This window comes from Hemiscyllium ocellatum, chromosome 1 (genome assembly GCF_020745735.1).
Source record: "Hemiscyllium ocellatum isolate sHemOce1 chromosome 1, sHemOce1.pat.X.cur, whole genome shotgun sequence".
Classification (NCBI taxonomy): Eukaryota; Metazoa; Chordata; class Chondrichthyes; order Orectolobiformes; family Hemiscylliidae; genus Hemiscyllium; species Hemiscyllium ocellatum.
Window position 1 is genome coordinate 148,562,860 of NC_083401.1, and position 21,318 is coordinate 148,584,177.

The 21,318-nt window shown below is 42.1% G+C and overlaps 1 protein-coding gene across 1 annotated transcript in view; it reads left to right on the forward strand.

Moving 5' to 3' along the window:
• afap1 (actin filament associated protein 1) overlaps positions 1-21,318 on the forward strand; it is a 283,296-nt gene that overhangs the window by 132,129 nt on the left and 129,849 nt on the right. Inside the window, exon 2 of the mRNA XM_060832686.1 lies at positions 9,321-9,449. Within this exon, the coding sequence (XP_060688669.1) occupies positions 9,321-9,449 (129 nt within the window). The remainder of the gene's footprint in view (positions 1-9,320; positions 9,450-21,318) is intronic.

Consider the following 21,318-nt stretch of genomic DNA (forward strand, 5'->3'; position numbering starts at 1 on the left):
GCTTCCAGATGGTGCCCAGTCTCGTCTCCAGACCATGCCAGTCCTCACTTCCAGAATGTGCCATGCTTCACCTTGAAGCCAGGAGTGCTGTGAGTCTGCTCTGGATTTCCTTCAAGACTGGGAGTCCGCACTGGCTACACTTTGTGGCTTAAGGCTGGAAGTCCATGCTGAGGCTGGGAAACTGTTCTGGCGCTGAGAATCTACGATGACTTCATTTGAGGCTCAAGCACGAGAGGTAGAAAAAAAGAAAGGGTTGTTATCGTGGAAAAATATGGTAGTTTGTACTAAAATGAACATCTTGATTTAGATTAGTTTACACAGTGTGGAAACAGGCTCTTCGACCCAACAAGTCCACAACGACCCGCCGAAGCACAACCCACCCATACCCATTCCCCTACGTTTACCCCTTCAGCTAGCACTACGGACAATTTAGCATGGCCAATTCATCTAACCTGCACATTTTTGAACTGTAGGAGGAAACCGGAGTATCCGGAGGAAACCCACGCAGACAGTCGCCTGAAGCGGGAATTGAACCCAGGTCTCTGGCGATGTGAGGCAGCAATACTAACCACTGTGCCGCCCACCACTGTGCCACTGTGCTGCCCACAAAAAATCTTGTTAATTATTAAATTTAAATCTGAGATTGAGATTTAAGGTACAGTAAAAAGGGTGTTCATTGCCTGGTTTAAAAAAGACAGAGTTATGTATATATATACACAGAAACCTATTAGCTGTGATATCTCCAGTCTATGGAAGTTGTGTTTGGGTGATGGTTTTTCATATGTAGTAGTGTGTGTAAGTTTATTTTTAAAAAATATTTGTTGCTAACTTGTGCTTGCGTCTTATACTAATTTCAATACTGTAGTATCCAGGAGATCAATGCGTTCCTTATGTGTTGTGGATACCTATTTAATGGAGAGCTTATCAAAGGATGTCAATGAATTCCTTCAAATTCGGTTTCTGTGTGAGCTCAAATGCACCACAGTAGAAAGCATTGTTACTACGTGACTACATTATCTAATAAATGAGATAATGGGAATTACAAAATAGTCCAAAACCAAAAAGTAGCCCTTTAACATAATCTTAAGAGGAGCCCTTAGAAAAAATAATGACCTTTGCTGTATTCTCGTGAAGGAGGCAAATATCCCAAGCTGCTAGCAATGATTAGCAGAGAAAATCCTACAAACATCTGCGTTCATTAATGCGTGACTATAACAGGCGCTTCCTAATTGCAATTCAAGAGCACCTCACTGCTGTCTTTTCATTAACTGTTCTTAGCATTTGGAATGGGTACCCTATATTTTTGTTCCCATCAGAAAGAGGAACTATGTGTCTAGATCTTATTTTCAAAGTTAAGACTTTTTTTCCATTTTTTTTCTAATTAATTTTTTCTTACATAAGCATTTTAATTGTCACAAATAGGAGGCTATCATAGCTGTTTAACCTTAAAAATCTACCACAATTATGGGTGGCATGGTGGCATAGTGGTTAGCACTGCTGCCTCACAGCACCAGAGACCTGAGTTCAATTCCCACCTTGGGCAACTGTCGATGTACATATTCTCCCTGTTTCCTCCGGGTGCTCCTATTTCCTCCCACAGTCCAAAGATGTGCAGGTTAGGTGAATTGGCCATGCTAAATTGCTCGTAGTATTCAGTGAAGGGGTAAATGTATGGGAATGGGTCTGGGTGGGTTGCTCTTCGGATGGTCGGTGTGGACTTGTTGGGCTGATGGGCCTGTTTCCACACTGCAGGGAATCTGATCTAAAACAAAATGCCGCCATCACTAAAACTAAGATCATATAATTAAATGTAGTTCAAAGATTGAATGCAAAACACTTCCCATTAGTACAACTCAGATGTCAACCATATAAGTTTAGGTGCTAATTAGAAGAATTCTCATGATTTTTCTAATGTAGCTCTAACGTAATGCCCTAAATTTTAAACAGGTTAGAAACAATTGTTTCATAATGACTCCTTGGCTTTCTCTGCCTGAAGTATTATCCAGTTGAGTGCCATGAGGAAACACATTGTGGAGATGAGTATTCCTCAGCCAACAAACTAGCTGGCATTTGTCTATTCTCATTATTCAGGGTACAGCATAATTTTAATGTATCTATGAACATAAGTGTATAATTAGCCCATCTCTTATTCATGTAGGATGATGGTGAAGCAAGCTCACTAACGACCTCCCCTCAGCCCCCAACTTTTTCAGGAATCTGCATTTTGAAGTTTGATAGAAAGATTAAGTTTAAAAGAAATTCAAGTCCTCATGATGTTGAGGTATATAATAACATCTCTGAACTGATTGATTAGGAAAATATTTTGATGTTTTTTTGAGTGATGGACGAATAAGTGATTTAGGATATCAACAGAGGGTTTAGACCTTTTTAAAGAAAGTGATTAAGAACAAGATAGCCTGCTTTACCAGGTGAATCTTATCTGATTTGGGACATTAAAATAATACAAATCTCTTTCCTTCAAACATGTGCTCTTTGTTTTGTTCTTAACTTCCATAAATTTAGTTTATCATGCATGGAGATAATTTGAAAATCACACAACACCAGGTTATTGTCTAACAGGTTTAATTGGAAGCACTAGCTTTCGAAGCACTGTTCCTTCATCAGGTGGTTGCCTGACGAAGGAGCAGCACTCTGAAAGCTAGTGCTTCCAATTAAACCTGTTAGACGATAACCTGGTGTTGTGTGATTTTTAACTTTGTACACCCCAGTCCAACACCGGCCCCTCCAAATCATGGATATAATTTGATGCAACTCAGGATTTACAGTGATGTCAAAAAGCATTGAAAGCAAAGAATGTTATGCACTTTTAAAATAAATTCAAAATATTTTGAGTAATTTATTAACAATTATTGGGAAGCAGCAATTTAAATTGAAGTTCTCGAAGTCCCATTTTGCTATTTGAATTCAATTTCTTTGTTTAAAACAAAATGTTGTTGTGTGAGGGATTGCTGTTTAACTCAATGTCTAAACACAATGATTTAATTATCATTGTCTTCTTGACATATGCTGAGCTGGAATACTCCAGCTGTTTTAATTCCAATAGACATTCTAATTCAACTCCAGAAAGAATTGGAGTAAACATCAATCAAAAGGCACTGTCAGATTTCCAGGTTTCACTTGACCGTTTTTGCTCCATAGAAAGTTTGAGAGACTATCATGTTCAGTTTTTAATCAAGGTTAGCAAACATACGAGAAGCTCATAAAGGAAAGATGATTAATGTGTTAAGAGTTTGGTCTCCCTTAAGTGTGCAAAACTTAAGTGATTTAAAACCTGTCGTGGTAGTCAATAACACCTCATGGAAATTTTGATGGAAGGGCCCATTATTGGGAACTAAACAAGGGTTGACAAGAATAGATTTTCCCCTCCAACCAGTCAGTCCAGTTTTAAACAGAAAGCTATGAATGTCAGCAGGCTCAGAACCAGTGAAATAGATTAGTAAACAGTTGTTTGTTTAGGTTGCATGTGATATCTCAAGAAAATGATATATGAAGGGTGATGTATAATATACTACAGTATTTGCAAAGGCCTTTTATACTAATTAAGCTAAATGCATTTGATCTTTTCTGTTGCTTTATAAATTTGTTCAGCTCTAATGCTTTGTATCTATTATTATGTTAGTGCCAAGTACTTTCACAGTTCAGCTAAAAGTGATGTGGATACACATATATGAAATGCGCAACTGTCATGTTCAGGTCAAAAGAGAATACTATTTCTGGTGTACTGGTGTGTTAGAGTGGACCTCTGTACAAACACTTTTTTTATTTAAGCGGATATTCATTAAAATATTATCTTCAATGAACGATTTTAAAAAGAAAATAAAATATTTTAATGAAATAGTTGTTCCCAAAAACGGAATCGCTGCGACTGTCTCAAAGTTAAGATTAAAAAAAGGCAGCAGTTAGAAGAAGATACAGATGAGTTTAATGAGCTTTACTTTTTGGACAATACATTGTTGGCAGGGAAAACCTTAGTTTGGCAGAGCAGTAGAAGTGACGCCAAGTTATGTTGTGTAAATTTGTGCAAGCTCTGCAGGAGAGGACAGTTAGAGCCAATGTTAGTTTGTTACAAATATCTTATTCGTGCACTACCCAAACTCTTGGGAACTAAATCAGTTCCTCAACAACATTTTCAGTTTTATTTAGTAGATTTAAATTTGTTTAAGACTTAAATTTTAGAATATAAATTAGGATGAACGTCATATATGCGGTTAAATGCAAACTGTTCTCAGCATGTTTCATCTGTGTTTGAGAATCGCTAGTACGGAATAACATTGGCACTCGGATACTTGTGAATGAAACTTGAAGTTGGGCTAGCTGATTGGCTTCCATAAACATGTGTTTATATGGTTTGTGTTGGTATAGTCAAGAAATTGACATTAGATCATCCAAGAAACTGTATCCACCACAATGCAGTTTCAAAAACATCCAACTGTAAAAATGAGTAATAATGATACTAGATGGAATCTTACAGAGCCCTGAGCAAGGTGGGTTATGGTGAGATCTGGGATAAAATTGAATGAGAGGTCCAGCAAGACATGTTTTGACTTCAGTAGCATCATGGATCTTTTATTCATTTGCTGAGCAGCGAGACAAGTTTCTCACTGAACAGTGGCAAGTTGCCAGTCAAAGGGGAGTCTAGCTTGTTCAACATCTTGTTAACTCTGCAACTTGCCTCATTAATATTCAGCTTCCTGTTTTGCCAAACAAGCTGGATGTCAAGAATTCTCAGCATGTAGGTGGAGCAGGTACCTGGTGACTTCAGACTGCGATTGACTGTGAATGACCTCTATGTTGGACACCTGACACTAGCATCTTGATGTCACGGGGCAACAAATGAGGTCTGCAGATGCTGGAGATCAGAGCTGAAAATGTGTTGCTGGTTAAAGCACAGCAGGTTAGGCAGCATCCAAGGAATAGGAAATTCGACGTTTCGGGCATAAGCCCTTCATCAGGAATGAGTTATGACTCATTCCTGATGAAGGGCTTATGCCCGAAACGTCGAATTTCCTATTCCTTGGATGCTGCCTAACCTGCTGTGCTTTAACCAGCAACACATTTTCAGCTCTGATGTCACGGGGCACCAATTAAATGTACCCCATGTTCTCAGATTTTAGCATCTGAGCCTATAAGAATCCTCATGTCACATCGCCAGTCGACATATAGCATGCTTCTGCACCTTGCACTGTACTAGCAGCCATTATGGTAATAGAATATAGAATCCCTACTGTATGGAAACGGGCCCTTCAGCCCAACAAGTCCACACTGGCCCTCCGAGTATTCCACCCAAACCTATTACTCTACACTTAGCCCTGACTAATGCACTAACCTACACATCCCTAAACACTATGAGCAATTTGGCATGGCCAATTCATCTAACCTGCACATCTTTGGATTGTGGGGGCAAAACTGGAGCACCTGGAGGAAACCCATGCAGACACAGGAAAAATGTGCAAATGCCACACAGACAGTTGCCCAAGGCTGGAATCGAACCGGTGACCCTGACAGTGTGAGGCAGCAGTGCTGACCACTGAGCCACCATGCTGCCCCAAAAGAACAAGAACGCTACACACCCAGCTCTTGGATTAGAACAGCCTATATTTCCACACTCTTGTTCCAGTTCACTGGGGTAGCACACTGAAAATGGAGCCCTACTATTCCTGGAGTTGACACAACTTTAAAGATGTTCTAAAATACACAGTCTCTCAATCTACCTGATCTTCAGACCAAGATTGGTCCACGCTTTCAGTCAAGCTGCTGTACTGAACAGAAATTACTATTTATTAAATGTAATTAGACTCTAGTTACATGTAAACACTTATAAACCATTGTCAAAAAAACACTACTACTTAAAACTCTAATTCCCATAAATTTGTCTACACATACATAGACAGGTGACAAACAGATAAAGGAAATAAGTTATTGGGCAGAGGGTCAACCTAGAAGACCAATAGGCCTTGCTTCAGATTCTGTTGATCATTGCTTCAGTCACCTATGTCCAATTGTTTGCACTATTTGGTGAGAGATTCTGGGTCACTGGTTCCCTTATAAAATGTCTCTGATTTGCCAGTTAAAGTCACATCACACACCAACTGTCGCATGGAAGACAAACTAGTATTTTTCAGGTCTACAGTGAGTTTTGACTGTAGAGAACAGAGAAATGTCTCCCAAGCTGGGTAAGAATTAAACACATCTCTGTCTCTGTCTCTCTTTCTGTAACCCATTTCAATTGTCAACGACTCAAATTTCAATTATTGCTTGTTTAGACAGTTATTTATACAATACCTTCAATGGATGTTTCGTTACTTGCTTACAGCCCTCTTTTCAAATACTTATTTTAAAACGGCTCTTTCTTATTTCTAAAAATAATAATTTTTTTACATACAAAATAAAAAGATAGTCCTCACACTCTCTACGTGCTGTCATAGTGCTCATTCTCTCGGTGAGTAAAAAGTGAGGTCTGCAGATGCTGGAGATCAGAGCTGAAAATGTGTTGCTGGTTAAAGTGCAGCAGGTCAGGCAACATCCAAGGAACAGGAAATTCGACGTTTCGGGCAACTGATGAAGGGCTTTTGCCCGAAACGTCGAATTTCCTGTTCCTTGGATGCTGCCTGACCTGCTGCGCTTTAACCAGCAACACATTTTCAGCTCACTCTCTCTGTGAGCCTACCTTCATGTTCAGTGTCCCTTCCTTGCATTGTCATGCCATGTTTTTTGTACTGTGCCCCCTCAAGCAGAAGTAGTGGACTCCTCTTACTGCTGTCTTGCTTTAACGTCTAGTGCAGACTCAAAATGAGGAAGCTTGTTCTAGCTGTCAGCAAAATTCATCAAGAGCCTTCACACAGGAGGTCCCTAGCACTGCAAGGAACAGCCTTGGGCTTGGATAGAGTCAGTTAACAGCTCATGGTGGTCAGACTTTGGATGCTGTCCAACTAAGGGGTGAGCAGCTGAATTTGAGCAGCACCCCACCTGTTATCACTCTTTCTGCACTGTAGATATTTTATGAACTAGAACACAGCGCATCATGTTGGATAGCTTGGACCCATCATGAAGGGTTCTGCCCCAAAATGTTCACTCCCCTGCTCCTCTGCTGCTTGACATGCTATGCTTTTTCCAGCTCCATATTTTATTGACTCTGACTTCCCAGCATCTGCAGTCCTCACTATCTCCAAGTTGCCAAAAACCACACTGCAAAGCCTCTGCGAAGGAAGCCCACCTTGAAGAAGCTTTCCCCCTCCCTCCACAAAAATCACAGTGGGTCTCTCTCCCATTCCACTCCCGGTCACCTCCTCCACCCTGAAGATCTTCAACCTCATTCTGAAACAATCCTGCTACTGCAGCCACATCTCCGTCCTCAGCACCAGCCTACGTAGCCGGTTTGTCCTCTAAGAGTCCCGATGAAGGATTCTATCCGAAATGTTGACTCTCTTGCTCCTCTGTTGCTTGATCTATTGTGCTTTTTCCAGCACCACACTTTTCATCTCCAGTTTGTAGACTGATAAGTGAAGTATTTGTGTGTTTCATCCCATCTTCAGAACCTCCTCAGGCTGGTAGTGGCAGCTGCTTTTGAATCTTATGAAGGTGAGCTTGGGTGGGGATTGATAACAAGACATTTGATCATAAAAGGAGCACAAAATGTTAGTGAAGGCCTCATAACCATGCTGAAACTAGTGTTTCCCTGGAATCTAACCATGTCACTCCACCTCTGAGGAACAACAACTCCTCTTGATTTTTGTTCTTCTTCTCAGAAAACTTACTGATTGTGGCAACTCCCTGGGGAGATGCCCCAAAGACTGTGGCATTGTTGGCATCTGTGATCCAATGCCACAGCATTCTCACAACATTTTATAATATACGCTGAGTACAAATCCATTCAATTCCTTGATTGAAATTTTAATGCATTTTTCATCCTTGTAATCTAGCCACAAATATGGAACATTGACAGAAATTGTATAAACTAGCTTCAAACTAAAATCTATATGAAAATTAACCAATAGCAAAAGAAACGATAGAAAAAAATGCCCTGCCTCAGCTTTTTCTGTCACGTTTCAACTCATTAATCATTGTCTGATAGCTGTATTTTAATCTTCACTTTGACTGTGTGAAATTTTGCTATTCATTGCTGCCCCCGTTACTTGACTCTGCTGTAGAGCATCTGGGTGCCTCTCCTGAGTCTGAAGTGCTGGTAATTTCACTGTCAACATTGAAGACACCATAAGGCAGATATGTAGCAATATAACCTTGTAATATAACATTGCTTTTTAAAAGCCTTACTACTGATGAGGTGCAAATGAAGCCCTTAACAGCAAATGTTTGAAGGAGCCACTAGCTGTTATAGATTAGTCTTCAAAGACAACTTTCTCCTGTACTTTTACCGATCACACAATTAGAAATCCAAATGAGGAAATGCAAGGAGCATCTTTACCATGAAGATAATGACGCGCCAATGCATTGCTCTTGGAACATACAGTTCTTTTCCCTGGGTCTTTTTTTTCCCTTTTTACACTCTTTACATCTCAATTCTATCTGATGCTTATTCAATCAGTAATGATTTAGAGGTAGAGATGAAAGGCAGTATGCAGGAACTTGCTGAGTCTAAGTTTAGTGTACCAGCATCAGCAAAGAGGAGGGTGTGTACATTACAATAATAATAGAAGTGAGCCAGAACAACAACAGCAACAGTAAAAACACTGACAGATTGGTCTTGACATGAACTACTTGATCTACAGAGACCGCAATATACCCCTGTCACTTCAAGCATATTTCAACTTCAAGATGATTTTTTTTTGTTTTCTCTCTATTGATGTGGGACTTTGAACAATTTATCTTGAATCTGATTTTGTGGTCTGCATATTAACTGGAGAGAATTATAATTTATTAATGTTTTAAGTTAAATGCATCAAGCAATTGTCAATCAATTCAGTTGTTTTAAAAAAAAGAGTTGTCATGTCTGTCAGAAGTTAATAATAGGCTTTTGGGGTCAAGGCAAATGACTATACAAGGTGTAGTGATTGTTCAGTCACAAACGTCCTATGTGGAAATGTATGTTCTACATTTGGTCCAGCACATAGGGACTGATGCTGCATCTGAATGAGAAGTAGGATTTATTTGTGAGAGTGTACAATATATTATTTTCCATCTGTTTTAAATGTATCCAGGCTGCTGATCTGCAAATTCCTAAAGCAAATTCTATGCATGTGCCATTGCCATTGGAAATGCAGATTTGTAGAATTGCCCCAACGCTGTGATTGTTAGTGGACTACAATATTAGCAAGCTAATCGTTGCTGTTTGCTCTTTTCAGTGATGGAGGAGTTGATTGTGGAATTACATCTATTCCTGGAACTTCTTGACCATGAATATCTAACCACATCTGCCAGAGAGAAAAAGACTGCAGTCTGCAACATCTTACGGAGGATCAAGTCAGTGTTTGGTAAGTATACAACCATAACACTCAGCTAATCAATTTTACCTCTAGAAGCATTAAACAAGTAACCATGGGTCACAAAATTCATGTTGTCTCTAATTGCAGAATGACAGTGGATCTGTTGAGTGGGGCCAGCATTTCGGTGACAAATCAGTATTGGAGACATAAATTCAGGCCGTACTCCTAGTAAAATAGCTGCTGAAATTTCAGTAGGAGGAGTGTCAAAACAAAGCTGCTTCACACCCCCAATCAAGGGGGAGATTTCTGCTCCCTATGCCACTATAAGAACACTAATAGATTGCTGCTGACGAAGGCTAATATTGATTCTGTTGAGGCTCTTGTGAAGGAGAACAAGCTGCTTAAAGTCAGATCATTGTTGCAGAGACATGTTCAGCTTTCAATGTGGGTGGGGGTAACTTGCATTCTAGCAAGGGAAAGGATCTTCAGAAGTTCAGCCCAGTAATTGAATTTAAAACATTTCACAAAGCTAATATTATTGCAAGATAACAACTTGTTGTTGACTAAAGTGGAAATGGCCCAGGCCTTACATTAATGAAGCAGCTTGAGTTTGCCACATGTCCCAGTGCAGCCATTCATGGGATGAAATTTAATTCTCATCTGAAGGTAGGTTTGGAGGCAGAGAGGCATTTAATTGGAAAGGTGGCTTCCTGTCACTGCCCCAATTAGATCTTGGGTGGGAAGGCGCATGGGTAGTTGCAAGGAGTTCCTTTTTATTTTGAGGCATTCAATTGATTGAGGGACCTGGCTTCAGGAAGTGGGGAGAGGGATTTTGCTGTGACCCATCCTTTTGGCCTTTTTCTCACCCTCTTGCCCTTATGCAGCCAGCAACCCCTTTCTCTAGGACATTATAGTTCACTCGCTTATCCTGGGTTCCTGGTGTGTACATTGCCAGCAAAGTGCTGGTGAGACCACATCTGGAGTGCTGTGAGCAGTTTTGCTCCCCTTATGTGATCTCTTTGAAACCTATAAAATTCTTAAGGAGCTGGACAGGATAAATGCTGAGAGAATGTTTCCCCTCTTGGGAGAGACTAGAACTAGACGGCATAGTCTCAGGATAAACAGGTGCCAGTTTAAGACTGAGATGAGAGGGAATTTCTTCTCTGTGGATTGAGAGTCTCTGGAACTCCTTGCTATGGAGAGCTGAGAGAGCAGACCCCCTTGTGTACATTTAAGACTGTAATAGACTCTTAATCAGTAGGGGATATTAGGGTTATGAGGAAAGAGCAGCAAAGTGGTTATGAGGAATGTCTTTCAGCCATGATCCTGTTGAAAGGTGAGTAGGCTCAAGGGGCTGAACTGCCACCTCCTGTTCCTGTTTCCTATGGTTTTATGGCAGAATTATGGGGTGAGATCTCCAGCATCAGGGTAACTGTCTTTGAGAAACCTCTGCATCAATAACTCATTGCAGGCCTAGCAGCCCACTTCCAGCTTATTGGTGAGAGCCCTGTTATCTGGAGTAAATTCGTCTTTGGACTTAATAGAGAAGGATATAGTTATTGCACCAGCTCAACCAGCCATGGATGGAACAGCTCAAACATTTTTTTTTAAAAATTAACAAAAGCTTCTCTCCACCAACGTTTCAGAACAATTCTCTTGTTTAAAAACAAAACCATAAGCATTAAAATCAATACTTGATTTGCCACCTCAGAAGATACAGGATTCCCAGCTTGGTTGAAGGATTTCTTACATTTCAGCTGAAGATACATATTTATTGGGAATTGCATCTCCAATTTGTAATTGATTTTGAATCACGTGTCAATTACTCCAGTTGTCATTCATACCAGAACTCCTACATCTTGATATGAGTTTTCAAATTGATTGTGCGATTTGATGTGAAAATTGTCACTTACTGCAGCCAAGAAGCTCCCTTTGCGAATGATGTGCTGGCAGTTTCAAGCAAAGCATTCAGTGTACAATTGGCGAATTACTGGTACACAACTGGTTGATGAATTCATGTGACGTTACCAACATTTCTTTGTTTGCTGTTTTAATTGTGGCGCTGAAACGTTTAAAGCAATGGATTTATTTAAAACAGTAAAGGTGGAATGTAATACAAATAAATTAAGCATACGGCTCATTTTGCTAAAAATAATTCCTAGGCTCATAAGAAATAAAGACTGACTTTTGTATAGCACCTGTAATGACTACCAGACCTTACAAAGGTTTTTTCAGCTAATAATGTAGTTTTAAAGTCTGGTCATTATGTTCTGTATAAGTGTATGGATTGTGTGAACAATGTATCAGTGCTGCTTTAGGTTTCCTGCCACTTTCAGTTTCCTTGCTGTAAAGGTAGGTGACAATTTAAGGTAACAGCTTCAGCCTTAAATTGGAGCCATCCGATGACGTGTAGAGTTGGATTTTTTTCTCTGGGTCACTGTCTTTACCAGACAGCTGGCTGTTTGGTCAGCTTACTGGTAGGCCTGGTCAGTATTGAGGACCATGCCTCACATAGAACAAACAATAATCAAAAAAACAAGTGCCTCAGGAATATCTGTTGGCTCTGCCCAGTTGCAACGTCAGATAAATCTTCTTCAAATGGATTACTAGCTCATACTGGTTGGGATGTGTGCAGAGTAAATTTTTTCCTAGTTCCGTTGAAACAAATGCAATTACTGGCCAGTTACTACAAAACCGTCTGAATTTTCGTATTAATTGAGCCGACCATCTGAATCTGCTCCGTGACCACTGCAGTGGGGGCACTGGTAAGTAATTTCTTTCCATTTTTGTTTGCATATTGTCACTGGGCTGAAAGGTTTAAAATGTTTTCTGGTACTTGATAACTTTTTTTTCAACAATGTTCTCAACTCGGTTGAGATCATCCAGTTTCCACACAGTCGCTTCCTATTGAAGTCACATAGATGGATGTATGTGATCTGCTCATACTAAAATATAATTTTAACTATTGACTGACAACTGAATAAGGAATGGAATGTAAAGTCAGTGGGGTAGTTGGGGAATTGTCCAATGGTGCAGTGTTCTTACATTACTGAAGTTGCCCAGTCATGCAATGGTGAATGGACTGGGCAGCAGCCACTTGCTTTGGGGAAAGAAATGCTGCTTGATAATCCTCATGGTATTGACCATAAAAGCAATAGAGAAAGGGAGATAGCAAGTAAGACTGGGAGGTGTACTTGATAATTCATGATTCTGGCCACCAGTATGTGAATGCAGAAAAGCTTATTTTAACAGGCTGCAGAAATGAGACCACCCTGCTCCATTCAGTGCAAATTGCACTGACACTACAAAGTGGAAGCATTTGTTTGCATTGTGCCTCTGAAGGAGAATCACATGAACTACATAGATTTCTTGAGAGCACTATGCACCACGTTCTGCACAGCTTGCTTATGTTCTGTTTTGATACCATTGAAGAAACCCATGCTGCTAGTAGCTTATGACATTGCCTCCCCTGGGAAATTGACATAATCTACATTGCATTGCCTAAGAGTTGCACTCAACCTAAACTGTTCTCGTTTTATATTGCTAAATATTTTATTACTCTGATGATCTTTGTGTTAGTACATTTGGTATTCAATAAGGTCTAACTTTCAGTCTCTATGTTGAAAGTTGGTTAACACTTGTGCATTAGGTAATTAATTGTAACAGAGTAACTTCCCTTTTCACTTAAGTAAACTAAAATAAGTACTCCGTATGTGTTTTCATGAACTGAAAGAAGAATAATAAAGCATGACACTGTTTTCACTCCTAGATTAGCTGTCAGATCGCAACATGCTAAAGGGATTATAGTTCTACGTGGTGCTGAGAGTATAATATTGCATGACATGATCATATTATTTAGTGAGGCCAACCAAGTTACAAATTGGAAATCTGCGTTATGCATTATGCAAAACATAAAAGAATATAAGAACATCCTAAAAACTATTCAGAGGTTCAAGAATGTAGGAGTTGGAATTGGGACAGGAATGAACACGATCATGTAGGGCTAAGATGAAAGGCAGCCATATTTGACTGTGAACTCCCATGAGCAGATTAAAGCGATGTTACCTAAATAACCATCACTTGACAAAAAAAAAGCATGAATAAATGCAGTCAATCAAAGATAAAGTATGGAAAATATTTTTAATCAATGCACAAAATAACGTATATGTTCCATAATTTGAGGAACAAATGACCAAAAATTAACATTATCCCTCCACTTCATGACCATTTGTCCTGTTCCCTAAACTGGTATTCCATTCCTTAAACCCTCTGCCTTGGAGTTAGACTAGATGAATAAACTCTTAACATATAAATTAGAACAACTTAAGATCATAAACATATTTCTGAACAGAGACCAATATGACTTGTATTTGTTACATACTTTAAAACAAATGACATGTTCGTTTAAGGGATGAAAAAAGTATTTCAAAATTATTAGTGAGTTAATTGACCAATGCAAAGAACAGAATTTGGTTAGGAGTAGTCAGCATGTCATTGTGCTTGGCAGATCATACTTCTCAAATTTGTTAGAATTCTTTGTTGAAGTAACCGGGATGGTTAATGAGGGCAAGACGGTAGGCATACACTATATGGATTTCAGTAAGGCCTTTGATAAGGTTCCACATGGACTGCTCTGAAAGGTTAGATTGCATGGAATCCTGAGGGATTGGGCAAATTGGATACACAATTGGTTTTGATGGTAGGAAACAGGGTAATAGTGGAAGGATGCTCATTGGACTGGAGGCCTGTGCCTAGTGGTCTGCCTCCGGGATCAGTGCTGGGCCCATTGCTGTTTGTTATCTATATCAGGGATTTGGATGAGAATGTACAAGGCATAATTAGTAAGTTTGGAGATGACACTAAAATAGGTGCTTTCGTGGACAGTGAGGAAGTTTCTCAAAAACTGTAGCAGGACCTTGATCAGCTGGGGAAATTGCCTGAGAAATGGCAAATTGAGTTTAATATAGATACATGTAAGGTCTCTCATTTGGAAAGTCAAATCAAGGTTGGAGTTTCATTGTGAATGGTAGGACCTTAAGGAGTGTATTGGAACAGAGGGACCGTGGAGTCACAGGTAGACAGGGCAATAAAGAAGGCTTTTGGCACACTGGTCTTCATCAGTCAGGGCATTGAGTATGGAAATTGGGAAGTTATTTTGCAATTGTACAGGACATTTGTGAGGCTGCACTTGGGGTATTATATTCAGTTTTTGTCACCTTGCTATAGGAAGGATGTATTTAAAAAGGAAAGAGTGCAGAAGAAATTTACAAGGATACTGCCACACCTCAAGGGTCTGAGTTACAGAGAGTGGCTGAATAAGCTTTCTACTATAGAGAGTAGAAAACTGAGAAGTGTATAAGATAACGAGAGGCATGGATGAAGCAAATGCATTCAGTCTTTTTCCGAGGGTTGGAGAATCGACAACTAGAGGGCATCAGTTTATGGTTAGAGGGGAAAAAATAAAGGGAACCTGAGGGGCAACTTTTTCTCACAGAGGGTGGTACGCCTATGGAATGAGCTGCCAGTGGAAGTGGTTGAGTTGGGCACATTAACAACTATTAAAAGGCATTTGGACAAATACATGTATAGGAAAAGATTAGAAGGATATGGGCCAAGTGCAGGGAAATGGGGTTAGCGTGGATGGACATATTGGTTGGCATGTACCAGTTTTGGCCAAAGAGCCTGTCTCTGTGCTGTAGGACTCAGACTTTATGAACAGGAAGTTTCAAACTTTAAGGTGGATAACTAAATATGTTACACCTTCCTGAATGTCTAGATGAAAAAAATTCAAGTACTCATTTCTGCCTTTTAAAAAAGGTCTGAAAACAAGTTCTCAAATTGCTTTCAGGTGATATTGGTATTTTTGTTGTCCTAATGTTATTAGTAAGACTCCAAGTTTGTGCGTCATTATCACATATTCCTTATAGCTTTCTGAGGGTTAACATCTGAAAATAATAAAGCAGACTTCGCAGGAAGTCCTGTTTCCCAGACATCAAATGACACTGTTCGGCATTGTAAGACAGATGATTGGCTTGTATTTCAAAGTATTTTAAATTCTAAATGTCATGGTTAAACAGTAACATTTTTAAGGATTGATATTGGGACTATTCTCACGTTAAACCATTTTTGAAGCTATCACTTGACTTTACATCAAACAAATTAATTTGGTTGGTAGACTTTCTCAGAAGTCTTTCATTTTTGTGTATCATAGAAATTTTGCAAGTCTTTAAAATAATGATAGTGATGTTTATTAAAAATGACAGTAGAATGGTCATCTGCCTTGGATCACAGTCTGGTCTGCACCATATTAATGTGTCATCTTTGATGTTCTAGTAGATTGCCTTAAATTGTGGATCATTTTCTTAGTTTGATATAAATATAATTTGGGATATACAGGAAAAGACTTGTGGCTATTGTTGTCTTAAGTACATTCATTTCTCTCAAAATCAAGTAGTCAATATTTTGTCTCCCTGGTCGAGGCTGTGCTGTTTATTACAGTAATGAAGTGAATCTGTAATCATGTAGTGAAAATAGAAAGTGGTGGAGATCCTCTGATCCAGCTGTATCTGTGGAGAGAGAGCCAGTAAACGTTGAGTCCAATAACTCTTCTTCAGAATTGTTTCCAGTTGGACCTTCATTTTATTTAAAATAGCGTGTGTTGCCTGTGTAAGTGAAAGGTAGTTCACCCAGTAATGTTTGAAGTTTTAAAGCCTTCCTTCAAGACTCCAAGATGAAGTACTCAAACCGCCCAAGTAAATTTCTATCCCAATATTGGTAGTATTGTTTAAATTTCAGTCCAGCTTCATATTTGATTCATTGGCTGATACATGGGCCAGCCTTACATCTTGTAAAACAATGCTTTGTGACTCTGTGGAGAGATAAATGGGCATTTATTTATCTCTCCACCCTGGAGGCTCCCTGCCTTCAGTCCTGATGAAGAGCTAAAGCCTGAAACGTCAATTTTCCTGCTCCTCGGATGCTGCCTGACCTGCTGTGCTCTTCCAGCACCGCTCTAATCTAGACTCTGATTTCCAGCATCTGCAGTCCTCACTTTTGCCTTTGTGACTTTGTGGTCAACTCTTTTAATTTAGTCTGGTGGAGTTCAGAAGTCTGACTCTGGCTTGGCATTCTCAGACATATTTCCTGTTCAGGAAGACGGCGAACTGAGGAGGTGCACAATTTACATTGCCTTGGTTTTCTCTGAGTGTACTACTTGATTTGTAGAGCTTTTTGTTTTTGCTCACCTCTTCCAAACAGTCTCCAGAGGCCACAGCTGTTAGACACTGACAACTAGGAGACAGTCATTATGTCTGCCATCCTCATGATATGAGGAGAAAGTGAGGTCTGCAGATGCTGGAGATCAGAGCTGAAAATGCGTTGCTGGAAAAGCGCAGCAGGTCAGGCACCATCCAAGGAACAGGAAATTCGACGTTTCGGGCATAAGCCCTTCATCAGGAATGAGGAAAGTGTGTCCAGCAGGCTGAGATAAAAGGTAGGGAGGAGGGACTTGGGGTCCAGCAAGCTAAGATAAAAGGTAGGGAGGAGGGACTCATGATATGCTTGTGTAGATGCCCTTGTAGGAAAGGTATGAATATCCAGGAGGTTGTAATCCAGTGTAAAAAGTGAGGTCTGCAGATGCTGGAGGTCAGGCAGCATCCAAGGAACAGGAAATTCGACGTTTCGGGCATAAGCCCTTCATCAGGAAAGCCTCATGTGTCTCCGCCCCCATGCCGACTTCCGTCACCACGCGTGACCCCGCCCCCATGCTTAACCACGCCCCCACACCGATCTTCGTCACCACGTCTAACCCCGCCCCCACATTGATCTCTGTCCCCTCCCCTGTGCCTAACCCCGCTCCCACTCCCAGCTCCAGTCTCACACCAGGCCCTAGCTCCCAGCCTTGCCGGGTCTTCACCATCCCTCCAGACCTCCCCCTCTCTGAGGATGAAAGATCAGTCCTCAGCAGAGGCCTCACCTTCATAAACCCTCGGATTAATGAGTTCAACACGCGGCGAGACATTGAACAATTCTTCTGCCACCTTCGCCTCCGTGCCTACTTTTTCAACCAAGACTCCCGCCCACCCTCTGACGACCCCTTCTCCCGCCTCCAACACACCCCATCCACCTGGACACCCCGTGCTGGCCTCTTACCCGCCCTCGATCTCTTTATAGCCAACTGTCGCCGCGACATTAACCGACTCAACCTGTCCACCCCTCTTACCCACTCCAACCTCTCACCCTCGGAACATGCAGCCCTCCACTCCCTCTGCTCCAACCCCAACCTCACCATCAAACCGGCAGACAAGGGAGGCGCGGTAGTAGTTTGGCGCACTGACCTTTATACCGCTGAGGCCAAACGTCAGCTCGCGGACGCCTCCTCCTATTGCCCCCTTGACCATGACCCCACCTCCCACCACCAAACCATCATCTCCCAGACCATCCATAACCTCATCACCTCAGGGGATCTCCCATCCACCACCTCCAACCTCATAGTCCCACAACCCCGCACCACCCGTTTCTACCTCCTGCCCAAAATCCACAAACCTGACTGCCCCGGCTGACCCATTGTCTCAGCCTGCTCCTGCCCCACCGAACTCATCGCGTATCTCGACACGGTTCTGTTCCCCTTAGTCCAAGAACTCCCCACCTACGTTCGGGACACCACCCATGCCCTCCACCTCCTCCATGATTTTTGCTTCCCCGGTCCCCAACGCCTTATCTTCACGATGGGCATCCAGTCCCTGTACACCTCCATCCCCCATCACGAAGGACTCAAAGCCTTCCGCTTCTTCCTTTTCCCGCCGTACCAACCAGTACCCTTCCACTGACACCCTCCTTCGACTGACTGAACTGGTCCTCACCCTGAACAACCTCTCTTTCCAATCCTCCCACTTCCTCCAAACTAAAGGAGTTGCCATGGGCACCCGCATGGGCCCCAGCTATGCATGTCTCTTCGTAGGATATGTGGAACAGTCCATCTTCCGCAACTACACTGGCACCACCCCCCACCTTTTCCTCCGCTACATCGATGACTGTATCGGCGCTGCCTCGTGCTCCCATAAGGAGGTTGAACAGTTCATCAACTTTACCAACACCTTCCACCCCGACTTCATTCACCTGGACTGTCTCAGACTCCTCCCTCCCCTTCCTAGACCTTTCCATTTCTATCTCGGGCGACCGACTCAATACAGACATCTACTATAAACCGACTGACTCCCACAGCTACCTAGACTACACCTCCTCCCACCCTGCCCCCTGTAAAAACGCCATCCCATATTCCCAATTCCTTCGTCTCGGCCACATCTGCTCCCAGGAGGACTAGTTCCAATACTGTACAGCCCAGATGGCCTCCTTCTTCAAAGACCGCAGATTCCCCCCGACGTGATCGACGATGCCCTCCACCGCATCTCCTCCACTTCCCGCTCCGCCGCCCTTGAGCCCCACCCCTCCAACCGCCACCAGGACAGAACCCCACTGGTTCTCGCCTACCACCCCACCAACCTCCGTATACAGCGTATCATCCGCCGTCATTTCTGCCACCTCCAAACGGACCCCACCACCAGGGATATATTTCCCTCCCCTTCCCTATCAGCGTTCCGCAAAGACCACTCCCTCCGTGAGTCCCTCGTCAGGTCCACACCCCCCACCAACCCAACCTCCACTCCCGGCATCTTCCCCTGCAACCGCAGGAAATGCAAAACTTGTGCCCACACCTCTCTCCAAGGCCTCAAGGGATCCTTCCATATCCGCCACAAATTCACCTGCACCTCCACACACATCATCTATTGCATCCGCTGCACCCGATGTGGCCTCCTCTATATTGGGGAGACGGGCCGCCTACTCGCGGAACGCTTCAGGAAACACCTCTGGGACGTCCGGACCAACCAACCCAACCACCCCGTGGCTCAACACTTTAACTCCCCCTTCCACTCCACCAAGGACATGCAGATCCTTGGACCCCTCCATCGCCAGAACATAACAACACGATGGTTGGAGGAAGAGCACCATCTTCCACCTGGGAACCCTCCAACCACAAGAGATGAACTCAGATTTCTCCAGTTTCCTATTTCCCCCCCCCCCCCCCCCCCCCCACCTTGTCTCAGTCGATTCCCTCGAACTCAGCACCGCCCTCCTAACCTGCAATCTTCTTCCTGACCTCTCCGCCCCCACCCCATTCCGGCCTATTACTCTCACCTTGACCTCCTTCCACCTATCACATCTCCATCGCCCCTCCCCCAGGTCCCTCCTCCCTACCTTTTATCTTTAGCCTGCTGGACACACTTTCCTCATTCCTGATGAAGGGCTTAAGCCCGAAACGTTGAATTTCCTGTTCCTTGGATGCTGCCTGACCTGCTGCGCTTTAACCAGCAACATATTTTCAGCAGTTGTAATCCAGTGGACATTCACAGTGAAGAAGTGCTTTGGGTATATAGCTTCACCAGTGCGGATATTGTTATCTTAGCAATGAATGTTGCTGACGACATTCGCACATTCCAGAACTTCTGATTTGGTGACCTTCCTACAAACAATACATCTGAAGCAGCAAAGATGGAAACTGCTTATCCTTTCCTCCTGCCAACATGTGTTGTCCAGGTCTCTCAACTGTAGAAACCTGTACTGGAATGCAGATGTGTAGTTAAGACCATAAGATGTAGAAGCAGAAGTAGGCCTTTCAGCCCATCAAGTGTGTTCCATCATTCAGTCAGGATATAACTGATCTGATAATGCTCAACTCTACTTCGTATTTTCCCTATACCTCTTGATTCTCTTACAGATTAAAAATCTATCCATCTCAGCCTTGAATATACTTAACAGCCCAGCCTTCTGCATTAAAGATACTGCAGATTCACTACCCTCTGACAGAAGAGGTTTCTCCTAATCAGTTTTAATTGTGCACCCCTTTGTTTTGAAATGATGTCCTCCTGTTCTAGACTTTACCATAAGGGGAAACAACCTCTCCACATCTACCTTACCAAGTCCCCAAAGAATCTTGTATGTTGCAATAAGGTCACCTTTCATTCTTCTGAATTCTAATGAGTACAGGCCCAATCTAGTTAACCTCTCTCTCATAAGGCCTCTATGGCCTCCAAACCCAGTATCAGCCTAGTGAACCTTTTCTGGACTGTCTCCAGTGCCAGTAGTTAAGAGGCCCAAAACTATTCTCAGTTTGGTTCCTGTTGTTCCACGTTTTCCTTCTTGTTGGAAATAATAGCTGTAGCTTTTTCACTGCATGTTTTGAATTTGTATGTTGAGAGATTGCCAGTGATTGTGGTGTCACAATATGTCGGACTATCAGCAACCTCCAGCATTACATTGTCAATGCTGATAGATGGTGGTATAACAACATCCTGGGCCATGACATTTGTCTCACTAATTCTGCTAGGCAAATCAAACTCTGTCTTTCTATAGATGTGAGTCTGTCAATTTGTCACTGAATGGAATGTTGTTATGATATATGATGTGTGGATCAAATCTCTGATAAGGATTTGGTCCACCTTTGGCTTGGACATCAGGCAGGCAGGACTGAACTTCTCCCAGCAATTCTGGTATGTTATTAGATTCCGCACTGAAGAAGGCCTGAAGACATATGATAGCAGCAAAGAGAATAGTATAACAAAACATCTTGGTGCCAGAACACAATCCTGTTTGACTTCACTGCATTGTTAAAGAGTTCTGATGTTGCCCCATCGTAGCTGATCTTATCCATTATATTAATATAGAAAGAGGACATTGCATTCAACAGCTTTATCAAGAGGACAATTTACTCCAGTTTAAATAGGTTGCCTCTGCTCACATGGTCGAATGTCTTGGTGAAATTGATGAAGACAATACATAATGGCCTCCTTTGTTCATGATGTTTTGTCTTGCAGCTGTCAGACTGAGAAGATCATGCCATTTGTAGATCTCCCCAGTCATG